We start from the raw sequence: 20355 nt of genomic DNA, 5'->3' as shown, positions 1-20355 counted from the left end.
AGTTTACGTGTATACTAACAGTTGTCACATAACCACCATAATCTACCACGATTTAGTTATTTAATGACTTCATTCAAGAAACTTGGGATGAGAGAAGTTTTATCCCCTCTCCTGTGGTGACTGTATTAGCTGGGGATCTTTGGCTGAGAGCGAACAGTCAATTCCAGTGGTGGGCAGGCAGAATGGGAGGCTTTTAGGGGTTGATGGCTTAGTCACAGGATGGAGGGCCATGTATAGAAAAAACCCAGCACCCGAAACTTTGCATCTCTGGCCTCCAAGCATGTCTGCCAAAATGAATGCCTTTATCACAGGCAATCCCAGCCGGAACATCAAACCCACCTTTCCCCTTTTACCAGAATTATACTCAGAAGGGGACGGGTCATTCACACAAAGGGAACTTTGGTGTGTGTTAGCATCAACTAGGGCTAACACTGGATTTCTGTATCTGCCAGACTTTTCATAGTCTAGAGTTGGAAATCCCTCTCTTATATTTAAACATTTTCTGATCGACAACGGCAAGCATATAAAATCAGTAGGTACCATCACTCAGCCTCATCAAGTGATTACCGGTCCCCAACTTGGTTGTTATCTTTCAACTTTTTTTTTTAAGAATAAAAATTCCACGCCTTGGCATGCTCACATGGATATACTTGCACTGCTCATGACAAGTATCAATGTTTTATTGATCACACCAAGCTCTTGGGTGTGGGAGGGGCTCTTGGGTTTTCCTAGCATTTAATTCTGATGAAAGTAGATCTGGAGTAATAATTTCTTCTGTTTGCTTCTTCTGTCTGGGCTCCAGGGGTTTAAGCCGAGCTCCGGAACGGTCCAAGAATTGAATTTCCGCAGCAGCAAGAATGTATGGGGTTATTTCAGCGTGGCTGCGACTGGTGGCTTACACGAATTTGCGGATTCCCAGTTTGGGCACTGCTTTTCCTGGGGGGAGAACCGGGAAGAGGCCATTTCGTTAGTATCTCCCTCCCTCCTTCCCTTCCTTCGACCCCTTCCTTTGAGAAACTAGAAATTATTAGCCTGTGGCTTCAGATGCAGAGCAGTTTAGGGGATGAAGAGCAGACCTTATCTTAAACACCTTATGCCAGAGTCCAAGAACACAATCTGTCCTCTTCCCTCGTTTGAGACCTGTGACGACATGCATGGAATCAGTTCACCAAGGTCACTGATCTTGAGCTTGTTACAGGTTGAACTTGAAGGTGATCCAAAGAATGTTCAAGGTGATTCCAGGAGTTTAAAAGGTGCTGAGTGCTATAGCTTCTTATTAAAAAAAAAAAAAAAAGGTGCAGGGGGGCCCTCTTTTAAATTTAAGTCTCTTAAGCAGTTCCCTGAGAAATCCACATTGACAAAGAAGCCCTCAAATGCCAAAACACCTACATCTTTTTAAAAATTGAAGTATAGTTGATCTACAGTGTCTTCTTAATTACTGCTGAATAGCAAAGTGATTCAAAGAAGGCAATGGCACCCCACTCCAGCACTCTTGCCTGGAAGATCCCATGGACGGAGGAGCCTGGTAGGCTGCAGGCCATGGGGTTGCGAAGTCGGGCACGACTGAGCGACTTCACTTACACTTTTCACTTTCATGCATTGGAGAAGGAAATGGCAACCCACTCCAGTGTTCTTGCCTGGAGAATCCCAGGGACGGGAGAGCCTAGTGGGCTGCCATCTATGGGGTTGCACAGAGTCGGACAAGACTAAAGTGACTTAGCAGCAGAAGCAAAGTGATTCGGTTAAACATATATATATGTACATTCTTTTTTAAAAATATCCTTTTCTGTTATGGTTTATTATAGGATGTTGAATACAGTTCTCTGTGCTATACAGTAAGACATTGCTGTTTGTCCATCCTATAGATAACAGTCTGCATCTGCTAACCCCGGCCTCCCACTCATCCCTCCCCCACCCCCTCAGCAACCACAAGTCTGTTCTCTATGTCTGTGAGTCTGTTCCTGTTTCATGAATACGTTCATTGGCGTCATATTTTAGATTCCATGTATAAGCGACATCATCTGGTGTGTTTCCCCTATAACACTCTCCCTGATTTCATAGAGAGTGGGGTTTCTGCCCTTTAGACTGGACATGTGTTTGATGCGGGGGGGCCCTCTGGGAAACAGGAGGTGGTTACAGCCAAACACGTGCAGGCTGGTGACTGCCCTGTGCAGAGTGGGGTACTGGCATCAGCCATCTGTCTGTGCACCCCAGGCCCACTGGGGAGCTGGGTGGACAGCTAGAGAGTGACTCCTCCTTGGGACACTGAGGGATTTTGACAGGTCCAGCAGGAGAGAGAGTCAAAGCGACTGGCAAGGTTGATAACAATTATAATCACTAATTAATCATTTCATAACAGCTAACATTTACTGATCAGGGACCATGTGCTTTATATGGATTATCTCATTTGAATCCCCAAGTACCTGTGAGAAGGCAGGGTTATCCCCTCATTTTCCAGATGAGGACACCGAGGCCGGGGCAGTTTAGTCACTGGCCCAAGATTTGCTGGGTCAGTCCATGCTGGAGGCTGTCTGATTCGGGACCCTCTCTTTGCGGTTCTGGTTCATTGAGAACCATGCTGGAGCTGATGACACATATGTTAATTGGGAAAACAATCTGTGTGCCTTCCCCTCAAGGAACATGGTGGTGGCTTTGAAGGAACTATCCATCAGGGGCGACTTCAGGACCACCGTGGAATATCTCACCAACCTTCTGGAGACTGAGAACTTTCAGAACAATGACATTGACACCAGCTGGTTGGATAACCTCATTGCCGAGAAAGTGCAGGTAGAGGGCTGCACGTGTCTCCCCTAGGGGTCCTGGAGCCACCACCCTCCCCCGGCTCCCTGTGGCCATGGTCCCTGTGGACACTGATGCACAGAGTCTCTCCCAGGCTGAGAAGCCAGATATCATGCTCGGGGTTGTGTGCGGAGCCTTGAACGTGGCCGACTCCATGTTTAGAACATGCATGACGGACTTCCTACACTCGCTGGAAAGGTAGGGCGTAGGGATACTTCTTTTCCCCTCTTGGGATACGTGTTGGTGGCAAGTAAGGCAGACACATGCGTTCTTTGGGTGCAAGTCAGTTACCACGCATTCAGTGAACCCCTCCTGTCATCACCTTCTCCTGCCCTCAGTCTTTCCCAGCATCAAAGTCTTTTCCAATGAGTCGGCTCTTCGCATCAGGTGGCCAAAGTATTGGAGCTCCATCTTTGGCATCAGTCCTTCCAACATGCTTGCCTCTGTAGAATGCCTCAGATAAACCTCGGTTGCCCTGGAAGAGGCTGGATGATTGGGGTGGGGGATGAGAGGGATTCTTAAGGCCAAGAGAGCCATCATCCTACAGACAGCCATGTACATACTCATGCTGACTTGTGTAAGTTAAGTTACAACAGGCAGGAATTCAGAGAGGAGGATGTGAACTTGAGAAGCAAAGCGGGTTATAGGTCACTTCTATAAATGAATCAGGTGACCAGCGAAATGGACCCCATGAAGATGGCCAGGAGGTCCCTCTTAGGATGGACCAGGGCTTCCCAGCCTCTGTACCACTGGCATTTGGGCTGGGTCATCTTTTGTGGTGAAGGCTGACCTGTGCCAGATGGGACGTTAGCCCATCCAAAGCATCCCCTCCTCCTCCTCCTGAAGTCAGGACAATCGAGTGTGTCTCCAAGATGCTGCCATCTGTCCTCTGGGGAGAGGCAGAAATCTCCCGCCCCCATTGAAAACCACCGTGATAGGCAAAGGAGACTACCAAAAGGGAAATAGAAGGATGAAAGTTTTTAGTCCTTGAATCATATGCTTTTTAAAAAAATATTCTTATTTCTTTGGCTGCACTGGGTCTTAGCTGCAGCCTGTGGGATCTAGTTCCCTGACCAGAAATCAAACCCAGGCCCCCTGTATTGTAAGCGCCAAGGCTTAGCCATTGGACCACCAGGGAAGTCCCAGACAATATGCTTTTGAATGGTAATAGAGTCACAGTATGGGCTTCCCTGGTGGCTCAGTGGTAAAGAATCTGCCTGCAATGCAGGAGACCTGGGTTCGATCCCTGGGTCGGGAAGATCTCCTGGAGGAGGACATGGCAACCCACTCCAGTACTCTTGCCTGGGAACTCCCATGGACAGAGGAGCCCGGCAAACTATAGTCCATAGGATTGCGCAGAGTCGGACTCGACTGAAGCATCTAAACAGCAGCAGCAGAGGCCCTGTCTGTGCGCTGGTTTCTTTCACGAGCAGGTGGCAGGATTCCCACGTAAGGACTTGTTCCGAGAAGAAGCAGCGTGGAGTTTGCTTCTTGGGAAGCCCTTTTGAAATTTCACATCCTGCAGCAAGACCAGTTTCCTTCAGTTCTAAGGGATATCAGGTTCCTTGGGACTGTCCATCCTTTGACTTTATCAACCAGCCATGGTGATGCTTAGGAGAGGCAAAGAGCAGGTAGCTTTTTAAGTCCAGAGAATGGATGGCCGCAGAGTTCTTGGTCACTCCTAGACTCACTGCAGGTCTGTCTTCTCTCCCAGGGGCCAGGTCCTCCCCGCAGACTCTCTGCTGAACATCGTGGACGTGGAATTAATCTATGGAGGTGTCAAGTACATTCTCAAGGTAAAGGTCTCTATTTCTTGGATGTCTCCAACACTCTGGGGGCTCAAGGGAGTTTTATTTCTGCCGCGCGCCACCCCTGCAATGGATTTTCCACGCCTGCTCCCGGGACTCCCCTTGCAGTCCCGTGACCTTGAGACCTATGGGCTTTGGGTTCAGAACCCGTAGGCTTGGGCCTCGTGCACAAACATGGCATCTTAGAGCATGTATTGGTTTCCCACGGCTGCCGTAATTAAGTTCCATAAACCGGTGTCTTCACCAGTTTCACCAGACATTCATTGCCTCTCAGTTCTGGAGGCCAGAAGTCCAACATCAAGGTGTTGGCTGTGCTGAGGTCTCTTAGGCTCCCAGGAACCACCCCTTTCCTCGCTTCCGGTGGTTGTGGGCAGTCCTCGGTGTTCCTTGGCTCAGAGGTTATCACTCCAATCGCTGCCAGCGTCTGGCTCGGTACGGCCCCCTGTGAGTGAGTCTGTGTCTGTCTGTCTTCATCTTCCTACTGTGCCTGTCTGGGTCTCTTCTCGTCTTACAAGAATACCAGTCAGACTGGATTCAGGGCTCACCCTAATCCGGCGTGACCCCTCCTTAACTGACTACATCTGCAAAGACCCTGTTTCCGAGTAAGGTGACGTGCCGAGGTTCTGGGAAGGACGTGGACCTGGGGGGACACTGTTCAGCCCCTCACAGCATGCGAGCAGAACCACGGCTCAAGGGCAGAACCTGTCCCCACAGGTGGCCCGGCAGTCTCCGACCATGTTCGTGCTCATCATGAACGGCTCTCACATCGAGATCGACGCCCACCGGCTGAACGACGGGGGGCTACTGCTGTCCTGCAGCGGCAACAGCTACACCACCTACCTGAAGGAGGAGGTGGACAGGTGTGTGGCCGGGGACACCCAGAGCCAGCTCCCCCACCCACCCACACGAGGTCCGTGTGCAGGCTCAGGCTCTTAGCCGAGGCACCTTCTCCAGGACCTTCTGGGGCTCTTGGGGAGGTTCATCTCGAGGGTGGAATCCCAGGCTGCAGGTTGGCATCCATGGAAGGTCCCTAGGCATCCCTTTTCTAGCAATGTGGACGGATTCAGGGCTGCCAGCTCCACAGCCTGTGAGGTGCACTGAGTCCCCTCAGCTCCGGGTCTGAGCTGCAGTGTCCACACCCATCAGAGCAAGGCTGGGAGAAGATGCGGTTATCCAGTTAGGGTAATGGCTATTTATTTGAGCATCTGTCGGGTCGGCCAAAATGTTCGCTTGGGTTTTTCTGTAAGATGTTTCCTACGAATAAACTTTCTGGCCAACTCAATACTTAGCCCAGGTGTCAGGCTAGGTGTCAGCAGAGACCCGTGGTCACGACTCACGGAGTCTTGTCAGGGAAAAGACGCATCGAACAAGCGGATGGCAGCAGGGAAGGTTGCTGTGGGTCAGGATGGGTGGAGCATGGGGTGACCCGGAAGCACTCGGTGTGGGGAGCCTCACGAGATGGAGACCCTGTTACTCTGGGGTGTCTGACCAACCCGAGCTCACACAATGAAACACAAACCCCTACTCCCACCCCCGAGCTGAACAGGCAGCAAAGACCCCAGGCCAAGAAGAGTAAAGTGGGGGAGGGATGGGGGGTGGGGTTTCCAGAGACCCCAGGCTTGAAAAAGCTCCAGTTAGGGAATGCAGGTTCCTTTCCCAGTCCTCCATGGAAGAAGGCAGACAAGATACACCCCAAATCAGCATTGTGTTACCTTTTTTTAACCCATGTTCTCTCTGCCAAGGATATTCAGGGTGATTATAGGCACCGCCCATGGGGCATGCTCTTCCTGGTTCTGTTACAGAAAGTGAAAGAGTTAGTCTCTCAGTCATATTTGACTCTGTGACCCTGGACCAGAGCTCCTCTGTCCATGGGGATTCTCCAGGGAAGAATACTGGAGTGGGTAGCTATTCCCTTCTTCAGGGGATCGTCCCAACCCAGGGATCGAACCCAGGTCTCCCGCACTTCAGGCAGATTCTTTACTGTCTGAGCCACCAGAGAAGCGGTTCTATTATAAGGAGAAGCCTTTCCCTGGGTCAGTGTGTATTGAATAATACCGATATTGCTGATTGCTTTCTCTGTGCCAGAGCCTGTTGGAATTATGTTAGGAAAAGGAGCTAGTTTTCTGCCAAGAAGGGGCCCCACCCCAGTTCACACCCAAAGTCTTTGGGGTAATTGTCAACACCATTTGGGAAGAGTGGAGTGAGTCACTCAAACCATCCCAGGGTGATGCTCCTGGCTGCTGTTAGGGAGGGAAGACACTGTCAGAAGCCTGACTCCGGCACCTTGGTAGATGGTACCCTCCAGTGTCCCCACCACCTCCTTCTCTCTCCAGTTACCGAATCACCATTGGCAACAAGACGTGCGTGTTTGAGAAGGAGAATGACCCCACAGTCCTGAGATCCCCTTCGGCTGGGAAGCTGGTGAAGTACACTGTGGCAGACGGGGAACACGTTGAGGCTGGGGGCAGCTACGCCGAGATAGAGGTGACTGCAGAGCTGGCCCCCAGGGTGGGGCTGCAGCCTGGCCGCCCTCATACCCACTCCCCAAGGGAGGACCCTCTGGGCAGGCTGCTGCACTCAAGCCAACAGACCGCCCCTTTCTCCTGCGTTCTCTCATGCAGATCCCTCAAAGAGCCACTGCGTGGGGGGTTCAGCCCCAGTTCCCTGCCTTATTCCATAGGAAAAAAAAAAAATCTCAAAAAATGTGTACCTCCCCAGCTGATAAATGATAATGATGCTGACAATTAAAAAGTGGTAACCCAACACCTGCAAAGCACTTACCACATGGCAGGCACCCTTCTAAGCATTTTCTCTGTCTTTAATTCCTTCTTTAATCTTCCTGGCAATTGTAAGTTGGACCCAAACAGAACCTCCATTTTGCACATGAAGACATGGGACCCAGGCAGCCTAAGAAACTCACTCAAGGTCACACAAAGCGAGGATTCCAACCTGCTCATTCTCTGCTGCCAAGGAAAAGAATGAATTTTGTAATGAAGATGCAGCAGTGGTGGGAGCCGACACCTGTTGGCCTCTTGCTGTGCGCCCTCTGGCTTAATCCTTATCAGTGCCCTATGAGACAAGCCTGTCATTCCCCCCCTCCCATTTTACAGTTAGGGAAACTGAGGCTCAGAGAGCGGACAGCATGTGCTAGAGATCACAGAGTGATGGGTGGGGTGCAGGGATTCCAGCCCAGGCCTGGCTGACCTGATTGACCAAGCTATGAACTTTTGAGCAAAGAGCAGGATGGTCCTGTCTGTCTGAAGCCATACATGCTAACAACATTCATTGTGTCCACACGGCCAGACTCAGACCAGTTAAAGGGGCTGATGACTGGACTGGGAGCACATTCTTCATTCCCCAGAGGGTTTTCTCTCTGCCTTTAAGAAAAGGAGCCAGTCATAAAAAGTACCTCATTTTAGGAAGATATGTATCAATCACCCTACATCATATACATCATATGATTTAGCTGTGTTTCTAAGAGAAAGGCTTTCATTTGGAAATAAGGAGCAGTTTCCACAGCTGTAAAATGGGCACAGTGAACACCAGCCTCCCTGACTGGCTTTGCAGGTGGTAAAGATTTATGACCAGCGCCGTGCCTGGCACACGATAGATTGTGTAAATGCTGCTCCTCTCTCCCCAGTGCACTTGAACTCTGCCCACAGGGTCATTCTTTGTAAGTGACACAGTCCGTGCTCCAGAATTGCTAGTTTGGGGTGACCCAGGCCAGACCCGAGGGGCCCCACCTAAGTAGAAATCACTTCTTTGTGCAAAACAGGTCATGAAGATGACCACGACCCTGAACGTGCAGGAAAGTGGCCGGGTGAAGTATGTCAGGCGCCCGGGGGCTGTGTTGGAAGCTGGCTGCGTGGTGGCCAGGCTGGAGCTCGATGACCCTTCTAAAGTGCGCCCGGTATGTGACACACGGCACAGCTACTCCGTGAGATGGACAGGCCGGTGGCTCCTGGCCCTCGAGCGTCACCCACCACGATGGGCACAGGAAGGTGCCTGCCTGTGCCCACACCCTCCTCAGCATCCCACTAAGAGCAAAACTCACGTGCTTCCGATGGTCTTCAGGGTGTCCCAGGGGCTGTGTCCCATTTTCTTCCCTGGCTTCACCCTCTGCCTCCCTCTCCGCCTTAATCACACTCTCTGGACTCCTCCCCCTTGGGCCAGCTCCCTCTGCCCAGAAGAACCTTCCCCGAGATGTGCACAGGGCTCGTCCTCTCATTTCCTGTAAACTCTGACGCAGCCCTCTTCCCCGCAGTGCATTATATAGCATTGTCACGTCTCCTAGACGTGAAGCGACCTGCCCTCCTACAGTAGGCCAGGCGTGCGGGGAAGTGGCTCCCCCGTCATGCAGGTAATGTTTGTTTTTCTCTACAATAATTAGCATATATGCCCAGGAAGGAAAAAAGCTAGAAAAGCATTTTTTTTTTTTTTTAATCAAATTGTCTCTTTTTTCCAGACTGTCGTATCAGTTTCATTTGTTCTCTCCTCTGTCTTTTCATTATTGTCTCCCGAGGGTTCCCAAAGCTAGGAGTAGAGTGAGCTTGTTAGATAACAGGAAATGAATCTGTGTCTACCTTGTGATTCGTTTTAGCAGATGTTTCCCGCCGGGCTGGGGTCTGGAGACAGGAACCCAGCCACCAGTCCCAGCAGGCTCATGATTGCCTGTGAGAAAGACAGGCAGATAAATCCTTGTAATTCAGCTCAATCAGAGGGACCGTCCTTGGCCGCTGGCTCTGGAGGTCCAGAGGGAGAAGCAGCAGCAGATTGTGAAGAAAGGAAGCCCTCCAGCTGATCTTGAAGGGCGAAAGGAGCCTGCAGGGCTGGGAGCGGAGCGGAGGGGATGGGAAGCTGAGGGTTCTGGGCCAGCAGAATAGCATGCTCCCAACTCCCAGCTTCCAGTGCCTCACACGGTCAGTGGTAAGTGGATGTGCTCAGTCGCTTAGTCGTGTCCGACTCTGCGATCCCACGGACTGTAGCCCGCCAGGCTCCTCTGTCCGTGGGATTTTCCAGGCAGGAATACTGGAATGGATTGCCATTTCCTACTCCATATTGAGTAGATATTTGTAAAATAAATTAACAGATGAATGAATGCATGAAGTCAGTGTTGCCCCTTTTTTAAAAAAAAAAACGTTTGGCCTCACCTCACAATATGTGGAATCTTAGTTCCCTGACCAGGATTTGAACCTGTACCCCCTGCACTGTAAGACAGAGCCTTAGCCACTGTACCACCAAGGAAGTCCCTTTGGGGAGCTTTTTGTTTGTACATTTGTATGAGAGTTTCCTAAATTTTCTCTGTGCTAGGCATTCATCTTTGGGATTTGAGCAAAGCTGAAAAGAAATAGAAAAATAGGGAGATGATATTGGTTAGAAAGCAAAGCCAAACAAAAACATCTGTCAGCAAAAATAATCAGCAATACGAAAAGAATTTTATTTGAGCCAAACTGAGGACCACGGCCTGGAAGACAATCTTTCAGATAACTCTGAGGAATTGCTCCCAAGAAGCATGGTTTTCAGCACAGTTTTGTGTCTTGTCGGAGCAATGAACATGAAACAAATCAGGAAGACTTTCCTCTAAGATTAAAAAAAAAAAAAAATGAAAAGGAAAAAACCAGACCAGCGTGTGCACAGCAGGTCACCATGGCCTTGGCGCCCAGGAAGGGAGTCCTGCTAGCATCAGAGAACCAGCATTGGCATCCCAGGAGGGAAGGCATTGCATCTCTGTTTTATTTATTTTTTAGCTTTTTATTTTGTATTGGAGTATAGCCAATTAGTAATTTTGTGATAGCTTCAGGCGGACAGCAAAGGGACTCAGCCATACTCATCTTTATTTTTAACATGGACTTTCTGTACTTCTGGTGAGTGTGCTCTTTTCTTTAATAATTAAAGCAGATGTCCAGTGTATGTTTGGCTACAAACAGGCTGCTTAGTTAGTATGAAATTCAAGTTAACTCATGTAGAAGCCACAATGACTTCCCCTGACCTCTACATGTGAACATTTTTTTTTAAAAAACAATCACATCTAACACTCTCCAAAATTATTTGGAATACATAAGTGACTACGGTATTTACCAAGGGGAAGATTTGGAACCCTCAAACGGGTGTGTATGAGCAATTTTAACTTTCCAAGAGGATGCTTTCTTCTGTCCCCCTCCCCTTCAGGCTTCATCCTAACCACACTGTGTGTGTGGTGTACATATTGTGTGTTGGTGGCTCTGCCTTGGCCCTTGGCTGGTCCGTCTCCTTTGGAGGCCATGGTGGTCTTGACCTCTGGCTCCTGTTGTGTCTCATCAGGCTGAGCCGTTCACGGGGGAGCTCCCCTCACAGCCCACGCTGCCCATCCTCGGAGAGAAGCTGCACCAGGTTTTTCACAGCGTCCTGGAAAATCTCACCAACATCATGAATGGCTACTGTCTGCCGGAGCCTATTTTTAGCATCAAGGTGGGTCACGTGTGCAGGGTAGGTGTGCATTGCGCACACGTGCGTAGGTACAGGTGAAGAGCCCAAAGATCCCAGAGATCTTTGAAAGTCTCTCATTTCTGTCAAGGACCTGTTCTCAGGGGATTCCTCAGTTTCGTTGTATACATCAGAGTACGTTTCTCTCTGATTATAAACCAGTGTAAAGGTTACGTTGCTTTTGTTGATTCAGTTCAGCTCAACACAGAATGTTCATGTTCTAAGAGAAGAGTCGATGTGGGTCACCTGTTAAAGAGACAGTAAGGAAGCGACTTTGTCCAGAGACACAACTCTGTTCATCCAGGGTCCCGTTGTCTGTAGAGAAGTAAGTCCTCAAATTTGCAGACCTCTGTGAAGGACCTGTGCTGCTGAACTCGACATCAGTAGCTATAAAACTACTGCTACATTACCTTCTATCCCAGAATAGTCCATCACAGTGATGGTGGTCATGGTAATAATGGCCAGCTCTAGTCTGGTACATGCTATGTGCCAGCTACCACTTAACACTTATTAAGTGTTATTAAGTTAAGTGCTTATTAAGTGTTATTAAGTTAAGTGCTTATTAAGTGTTATTAAGTTAAGTGCTTATTAAGCACTTAACACTTATTAGGTCATTTCACCTTCCCAACAACAGGGAGGTAGGAACTCTTATTATTCCGTTTTATAGGTGAGGAAACTGAGACACAGAGAGGCTACAAAACTTGCCTTCAGTCAGTTCAGCTCAGTTCAGTCACTCAGTCGTGTCCGACTCTTTGCAACCCCATGAATCACAGCACGCCAGGCCTCCCTGTCCATCACCAACTCCTGGAGTTCACTCAGACTCACGTCCATAGAGTCCATGATGCCATCCAGCCATTTCATCCTCTGTCGTCCCCTTCTCCTCCTGCCCCCAATCCCTCCCAGCATCAGAGTCTTTTCCAAGGACTCAACTCTTCACATGAGGTGGCCAAAGTACTGGAGTTTCAGCTTCAGCATCATTCCTTCCAAAGAACACCCAGGACTCATCTCCTTCAGAATGGACTGGTTGGATCTCCTTGCAGTCCAAGGGACTCTCAAGAGTCTTCTTCAACATCGCAGTTCAAAAGCATCAATTCTTCGGCACTCAGCTTTCTTCACAGTCCAACTCTCACATCCATACATGACCACTGGAAAAACCATAGCCTTGACCAGATGGACCTTTGTTGGCAAAGTAATGTCTCTGCTTTTGAATATGCTATCTAGGTTGGTCATAACTTTCCTTCCAAGGAGTAAGCATCTTTTAATTTCATGGCTGCAGTCACCATCTGCAGTGATTTTGGAGCCCCAAAAAATAAAGTCTGACACTGTTTCCACTGTTTCCCCATCTATTTGCCATGAAGTGATGGGACCAGATGCCATGATCTTCGTCTTCTGAATGTTGAGCTTTAAGCCAACTTTTTCACTCTCCTCTTTGACTTTCATCAAGAGGTTTTTTAGATCCTCTTCACTTTCTGCCATAAGGGTGGTGTCATCTGCATATCTGAGGTTATTGATATTTCTCCCGGCAATCTTGATTCCAGCTTGTGCTTCTTCCAGCCCAGCGTTTCTCATGATGTACTCTGCATATAAGTTAAATAAACAGGGTGACAATACACAACCTTGATGTACCCCTTTTCCTATTTTGAACCAGTCTGTTGTTCCATGTCCAGTTCTCATTGTTGCTTCCTGACCTGCATATAGGTTTCTCAAGAGGCAGGTCAGGTGGTCTGGTATTCCCATCACTTTCAGAATTTTCCACAGTTTATTGTGATCCACACAATCAAAAGCTTTGGCATAGTCAATAAAGCAGAAATAGATGTTTTTCTGGAACTCTCTTGCTTTTTCGATGATCCAGCAGATGTTGGCAATTTGATCTCTGGTTCCTCTGCCTTTTCTAAATCCAGCTTGAACATCTGGAAGTTCACGGTTCACGTATTGCTGAAGCCTGGCTTGGAGAATTTTGAGCATTACTTTACTAGCATGTGAGATGAGTGCAATTGTGCGGTAGTCTGAGCATTCTTTGGCATTGCCTTTCTTGGGATTGGAATGAAAACTGACCTTTTCCAGTCCTGTGGCCACTGCTGAGTTTTCCAAATTTGCTGACATATTGAGTGCAGCACTTTCACAGCATCATCTTTCAGGATTTGAAATAGCGCAACTGGAATTCCATCACTTCCACTAGCTTTGTTTGTACTGACGCTTTCTAAGGCCTACTTGACTTCACATTCCAGGATGTCTGGCTCTAGGTGAGTGATCACACCATCGTGATTATTTTGGTCATGAAGATCTTTTTTGTATAGTTCTTCTGTGTATTCTTGCCACCTCTTCTTAATATCTTCTGCTTCTGTTAGGTCCTTTCACCCATAAGGAGGCAAAGAGGGGTTTGAACAATGACCCTCCCGCTTCAGAGTCCGTGTGCTTAGCCCCTGTGTTAGGCTGCCTAATTACCAGCACTGCAACATTTTTTTAGCCTCTGCAGTTGCCAGTGTGTGCGTGGTTTCAAGTTCAAACCTTACAACCACATTACGGCATTGACAACTTTCTCCTTCCCATTCAAAAACCATCAACAGTTCCGGTGACCCAGAAGCAGGGCAGTGCAGCTATTAAGAGTCTCTGAGTTTGCATCCTGGCCTTGCTTCCTGCTAGCTGGGTGACTGGGCAACAATTAACCTCTCTGTTTCAATATCCTCAAATGGGAAATGGGAGTACCGATTATACCTACTCCCTAGGGTTGTTTCTGAGGATCAAGTGAGAACAGGTCAATTTGGGTCCTCAAACAGCGTCTGGCACAAAGCAAGCGTCCCACAAACATCTATGCTTTGCAAAGCTTGATGTCCTGACCCCGCACCAGGCTGGCAGTTTGGAAGCACAGGATGGGGAGTGGGGCTGTCCCGGGGGGGAAGCCGGGTGGGTGTTCCTCCCCCTCTGTGGCTGGGGCCGTTCCCCCCGGGACTGTGCCAGAGGGGCTGCTAGCGTGCACGGGGCCTGGATGGCTTAGTGTGTCAGGCGCCGCCCGCCGCGTGCTGGGTGGCTGTAGGCCTCGGGCCGACGCTCTGGTCCCGCTGCAGCTGAAGGACTGGGTGCAGAAGCTCCTGAGGGCCCTCCGGCACCCGTCGCTGCCGCTGCTGGAGCTTCAGGAGATCATGACCAGTGTGTCGGGCCGCGTTCCCGCCCCCGTGGAGAAGGCCGTCCGCAGGGTGATGGCCCAGTACGCCAGCAACATCACCTCGGTGCTCTGCCAGTTCCCCAGCCAGCAGGTAGGGCCGCACCCACAGCCTCCAGGAACTCAGCCCCCCGTCAGCCTGGACCCCCAGCCTCTCGTCAGATCGGGCTTTGTGAGACCCACACCGACAGCCAGAGATGCTGGGGCCTGAAAAGAGTTTTCTTTCACGCCTGCTCTGCAGAATCCCAGCACTTTCCCCCAAAACAGCAGCGTTAGATGGACATAAGCAGTTATCAGTAGTCCTCGGATTCGGAACAGGAGTAGGTGGGTTGGTGTGAATAGTCAGCATTTTCCAGAACTACACTGGCTGACGCAAGAGAGGAGCTTGTGAGTTTTTCTCGCTAGTGTGTAGTGTCGATTCTTCCTCCTCGGGTTTGTGTAGGGTGACAGTCGTGGGGCTGTACGTCTATATCACGTTTTCTAAGAATGGAAGCCGTTCCCGGGGAGTATCAGAAACCTCTAATAATTCTACATTGGCCTCATTTTGTTCTTTTGGAGGGAGGGGTTGCTTTTATCAAGCAGGTTAAAGGAAAACTACATCTGGAAGAGTCCCCTCTTTTTTATTTTCATGCCCTCGGTCTGGTGAGAAGGGCTTCCTTGCACCACCCATAAGTTAGTAATTTGGGGAGCTCGAGGTCAGTGTAAGTCAGCTTATTGCCAGAAGTCAACTTCTAAGTTGGAATATTGTTCGGCCATAAGAAGGAATGAAATGACTCGTGCTACCCTGGGGATGAACCTTAAAAGCTTGATTCTCAGTGAAAAAAGCCAGTCACAAAAGCTCACGTTGCCCAATTCCATTTATATGAAACGTAGTTGGCAGGTCCATGGAGAAGAGACAGTAGATTAGTGTTTGCCAGGGGCTCAGGGCAGGCGTGAGTGATTGCCCATGGCTATAGGATTTCTTTGGGTAGTGATGAAAATGCTCTAAAATTAGTGATGGTGGTTGCATATCTCCATGAATATAGTACAAACCACTGAATTAAATATACACTTTAAAAGGAAGGAGGGGAATATGATAGTGTATGTATTCTAGCTCAACTAAGAAATAATGAAAACAAAGCTCTCAAGGACCGCAGTGGAGAATCGTACATGTTGGAACCTTCTGGGAATTTGTTATTGATGCAGGTTTTTCATTAGAGGTATTTTTGTTGCCACAAAACAGTATGCCAATAGCATTCAACCTAACTGTAAAAATAGGGCCCACCCGACACCCTCATGCTCCCTGGTGTTGGAAATTCCCTTCTCCTCTTCCCATGGAGTGTTTGTGAAGAGGGATGGTGTGAACATGCATAAGTCTTTATGTGATTGTTGTCATCCTGAGCTCTTTAGTCCTCAAGCCACATGGTGAGTGGGGCACACAGAGCTGTTTCTGGGGGGGCAGAGGGCTTTGGGTTGCAGTTTTTGAATGATCCTCTGGGGGCTCTGCGTGGGAACCTGTGGTGGGTCCTTCCAGTGACTTCTGTGCGGTGGGCAGATTGTGTGGTCTGAGCGGCCAGACTTGTCCTGTTTTCGCGTTCAGATAGCCACCATCCTGGACTGCCACGCAGCCACCCTGCAGCGGAAGGCCGACCGGGAGGTCTTCTTCATGAACACCCAGAGCATTGTACAGCTGGTCCAGAAGTGAGTCCTGGGCCCTCCGTGGGATGTGGTGGTCACACTTACTCATCCATGTGTTGCCCCAGGGTGCTGCTATCTTAAGGGCAGGCTCAAACCAAGAGACAGTGCCTAGGGTCTGATACCCCAGTTCCAGCCCTGGCACAGCCCTGCCTAACAGAAGAACAAAGCAACATCCTTTACTTCCGAGTCTCAGTTTGCTAGTCTGTAAAATGGGAATTAAAAACACTTCACATGCTGAATCATTTTGCATTACCAGTAGATTAACTTTTGTAAAGTGCGGAAACACAGCAAGTCCTCATGGTAGCTTTTCTTATAAGATAGTGGAATGAAATGACTTAATAAGCTGTAAATGATTCTAGAAATTGTTCTTGTGATTTTGGGGGATCCTTGCAAAGGAGGAATTGGTAAAGAATTTGTTCAGTTGCTCAGTTATGACCAACTCTTGCAGGCTCCTTTGTCCTTCAGTATCTCCCAGAGGTTGCTCAAATTCATGTCCGTTGAGTTGGTGATGGTTAGACACCATCTCATCCTCTGCCACCCCCTTCTCCTGTTCCCTCAATCTTTCCCATTATCAGGGTCTTTTCCAATGAGTCAGCTCTTCGCATCAGGTGGCCAAAGTATTGGAGCTTCAGCATCAGTCCTACCAATGAGTATTCAAGGTTGATTTCCTTTAGGATTGACTGGTTTGATTTCCTTGCTGTCCAAGAGACTCTCAAAGAGTCTTCTCCAGCACTACAATTCAAGCATCAATTCTTCAGTGTTTAGCCTTCTTTATGGTCCAACTCTCACATCTGTACATGACTATTAGAAAAACCATAGTTTCAACAATACGGACCTTTGTCAGCAAAGTGATGTCTCTGCCTTTTAATACGCTGTTTGAAGTGAAGTGAAGTGGAAGTTCCTCAGTCGTGTCTGACTCTTTGCAACCCCATTGACTATACAGTCCATGGAATTCTCCAGGCCAGAATACTGGAGTGGGTAGCTGTTCCCTTCTCCAGGGGATCTTCCCAACCCAGCGATTGAACCCAGGTCTCCTGCATTGCGGGTGGATTCTTTACCAGCTGAGCCACTAGGGAAGCCCAATACGCTGTTTAGGTTTGTCATAGCTTTTCTTTCAAGAAGCAAGCATCTTTTAATTTCATGGCTGCAGTCACCGTCCACAGTGATTTTGGAGCCCAAGAAAATAAAACATGTCACTGCCTCCACTTTTTCCCCTTCAGTTTGCCATGAAGTGATGGGACCGGATGCCATGATCTTAGTTTTTTAAATGTTGCGTTTTAAGCCAGCTTTTTCACTGTCTTCTTTCACCCTCTTCAAGAGGGTGTTTGTTTATATTCTGTGGTTGTTTATATTCCTCCCGGCTATCTTGATTCCGGCTTGAGCTTCATCCAACCTGGCATTTCGCATGATGTACTCTGTATATAAGTTAAACAAGCAAGGTGACCATATACAACCTCAGACACACTCCTTTCCCAATTTGCACCAGTAAGTTGTTTCATGTCCGGTTCTGACTTGTTACTTCATGACCCACATACAGATTTCTCAAGAGTCGGGTAAGGGGTTCTATAGTCCCACCTTTGTAAGAATTTTTAAAAAGAATTTTCTTTAAGAACTTGTATTTTGTCTTACATAGCTCTTGAGCAGGAAGAACTATGCTGCTGATAAAAAGAACTGCCCTTTTGTATGAAAACTCTACCCAGCAAGAAAGCTTTGCCTTCTTGGACAGAATTCAAACATTTTCAGACTGGAGTGAGTTAATTCAGCACATATTAGCCACGTGCCAAAAACTATAAGAGGTGCAGAAGATAGATGGCTATAGGAAAATGCCCTTCTTTTCAGGGCACTCCTTGGCTTGTGAGGACACATACTGACAATATAGGGTTGCAGCTGAGGAAGGAGATTTGCGTTTGGATTCCCCACAAAGTGAGAGCTCCATAGCCAAGGCTAATCCTTTCCCCAGAACTCTTCCAGCACTAACCCTAATCCATCCTTTAGTACAGGAGAAATGACCGGGAGGTATGAACAAATGAGAAATGAATCCAATTCCCTAGCACGTTCTTCTTGTGTTACATATAAATCTCAGAGGTATATCCTGTATTGTGCGCGTGTGTGTTTTTAAAAATCACATACGAACCAGGAGCCTTTTTGGTTCGTACTCTCTTTTGATGTCATTTGCTGGTGCTGGGGCAAAGCTGGTTTCAACTTTCCTGAAACTCAGCGTCCCTTTCCTCGTGTTCCGAAATGGTTTGGAAGAGGAAATAGTTTAAGGAACCTCCAGGTTACCATTTGTAAATGTCTTTCAAGTTTTATTTTTCGAATTGTCTTTATCCATTGGATGGTTAATTGAAAATATTTGTCTTCACTCATTCAGGCAAGGCTGACCCCATTCAGCATCCCGGCTCTGTGACTGTTTTTCCTTCTCTCTGGGGACCTCTGGTTGGACGTGTGACCTTGGGCAAGTCGTCACTGTCTCTGACTGGCAGAGTTAACACAGATGGACCAACTCACGCATCCCTCCCAGACCTAAGGATTCGAGGGTGCAGCCTCTAGATTCTTTTTAAAAATATTTATCTATTTGTTTGGCTATGTTGGGTCTTAGCTGTGGCATGCAGGATCTTCATTGCGTCGCGCAGATTCTTTACTTACGGCTCACGGACTCTCTAGTTGTGACACACAGGCTCAGCAGTCGTGGTGGGCAGCCTTAGTTGCTCCACAGCATGTGGGATCTTAGTTCCCAGATCAGGGAACGAACCCATGTCCCCTGCATTACAAGGCAGATCCTCAGCCACTGGACCATCAGGGAAGTCCTCCTCCAGATTCTTTATTAGTGTTTTCTCTTCAATACTTTGGCCACCCGATGCGTAGAAATGTCTCATTTGAAAAGACCCTGATGCTGGAAAAGATTGAAGGTGGGAGGAGAAGGGGATGACAGAGGATGAGATGGTTAGATGGCATCACTGATTCAATGGACATGGGTCTGAGTGAACTCCAGGAGTTGGGGACGCACAGAGAGGCCAGGCGTGCTGCAGTCCATGGGGTCGCAAAGAGTCGGACACCACTGAGCAACTGAACTGAACTGAAGTCCTTTTTCAAGTCTTGAAAGTCCTGCTGGAGACGACAGGCACCCCAGGACACAGAGCTGATCACTCAGCGGCCTTCTCCTCCTCCCCAGGTACCGCAGTGGGGCCCGCGGCTACATGAAGGCGGTGGTCTTGGACCTCCTGCGGAGATATTTACTGGTTGAGCACCATTTCCAGCAAGGCAAGAGTCGCCACCCCAGGCACTGGTGATGAGTCCGCACGGGCAGGCGGCCCGGAGCCTTACCCCACATGGCTTCTTGTCCCCCTGCAGCCCACTACGACAAGTGTGTGATAAACCTCCGGGAGCAGCTGAAGCCAGACATGGCCCAGGTGTTGGACTGCATCTTCTCCCACTCGCAGGTGGCCAAGAAGAACCAGCTGGTGATCATGTTGATTGTAAGCGGGAGAAGGCGTCCTTTCCCCAGTGTTGGACAGGGCTCTGCCGGCTTCCCCTGGAAAGATTCTGGTCGCCAGATTTTAAAATACTTCATACCAAACTTGTCTTGGGTCTTGCCTCTCTTGTTTATTCATTTCTCCACGCTGCACAGCTTGTAGGATCTTCCCTGACCAGGGATTGAACCTGGGCCATGACAGTGGAAGCCTGGAATGCTAACCTCTAGGCCACCAGGGAGCTCTCGAGTCTTTCCTGTCTTAGAAAACCACTAGCCTGGCTGTTGGACAGTGCCTGCGTTCCACGCTGTCCTTGGAGGCACAGGCCAGGGGAATGACAGCGATGAGTGTCACCACCATTTGATAACACAAAGCAAATCAAAATTTGGGAGGGAGAGAAGGTTGAGAATAATTTCCCATGAGATTTCTTCACCACAGACCTGCTTGTGTGCTTGTGTATGTGTGTGAAATGTTAATATGTTAAACAAATTTTCTGATTATAGAAACAAAATGTGGGCTCATTCTAATTAGGGACATGCAGAAGTAGAAAAGAATGACCCCCCCCTCCCCGGCCCCACCGTCTGGTGACTGCCTGGAGAACAGCCTGGTGCGGAGGTCGGGGCGTGATGCCCAGGTATTCAGGGTCCCAGCAGTCACTGTTTTGTCTTAGTGGGTATTGAGGGAGCATCAACTCTGAGCCTTTCCTAAGCCCTTCTTGCATTTAGGGCATAAGAGTAGATGCAAAGACTGGCCGCGCCCAGCCCTGGTCTCCGGCAGAAAGGTCCCTTGTTCCAGAAGCAGAGAGGAGGGTTGCCCATAGGAACCAACCTCCCTGCCTCGTTGGCAGGTTTCACCTCTATATCTTCTCTCTGGCAGGACGTCTCCAGGCCCTAGATGCTCCCCCCATGTCAAGGCTCCTAGAGTTGGCTTGCATACCCGCACTAGAGCCTCACATAGCTCTTACTGTTTGTTCATACCT

General features: G+C 48.8%; 1 protein-coding gene across 6 annotated transcripts in view; it reads left to right on the top strand.

Moving 5' to 3' along the window:
• ACACB (acetyl-CoA carboxylase beta) overlaps nt 1–20355 on the top strand; it is a 115794-nt gene that overhangs the window by 53154 nt on the left and 42285 nt on the right. For 5 of the 6 annotated variants that reach the window (XM_061385113.1, XM_061385114.1, XM_061385115.1 and 2 more), the window contains 12 exons: nt 803–966; nt 2637–2787; nt 2894–2997; nt 4514–4595; nt 5322–5467; nt 6941–7091; nt 8383–8517; nt 10908–11054; nt 14135–14323; nt 15809–15909; nt 19079–19167; nt 19258–19382. In XM_061385113.1, coding sequence (XP_061241097.1) covers nt 803–966; nt 2637–2787; nt 2894–2997; nt 4514–4595; nt 5322–5467; nt 6941–7091; nt 8383–8517; nt 10908–11054; nt 14135–14323; nt 15809–15909; nt 19079–19167; nt 19258–19382 — 1584 coding nt within the window. Of the gene's footprint in view, nt 1–802; nt 967–2636; nt 2788–2893; nt 2998–4513; nt 4596–5321; nt 5468–6940; nt 7092–8382; nt 8518–10907; nt 11055–14134; nt 14324–15808; nt 15910–19078; nt 19168–19257; nt 19383–20355 lie in introns of those variants that run through there. The other variant, XM_061385118.1, reaches the window with a different exon arrangement.

Source organism: Bos javanicus, chromosome 17, assembly GCF_032452875.1.
Source record: "Bos javanicus breed banteng chromosome 17, ARS-OSU_banteng_1.0, whole genome shotgun sequence".
Taxonomy (NCBI): Eukaryota; Metazoa; Chordata; class Mammalia; order Artiodactyla; family Bovidae; genus Bos; species Bos javanicus.
The sequence above is the reverse complement of the archived record's forward strand: the minus strand, read 5'-3'. Positions and strand labels throughout refer to the sequence as shown.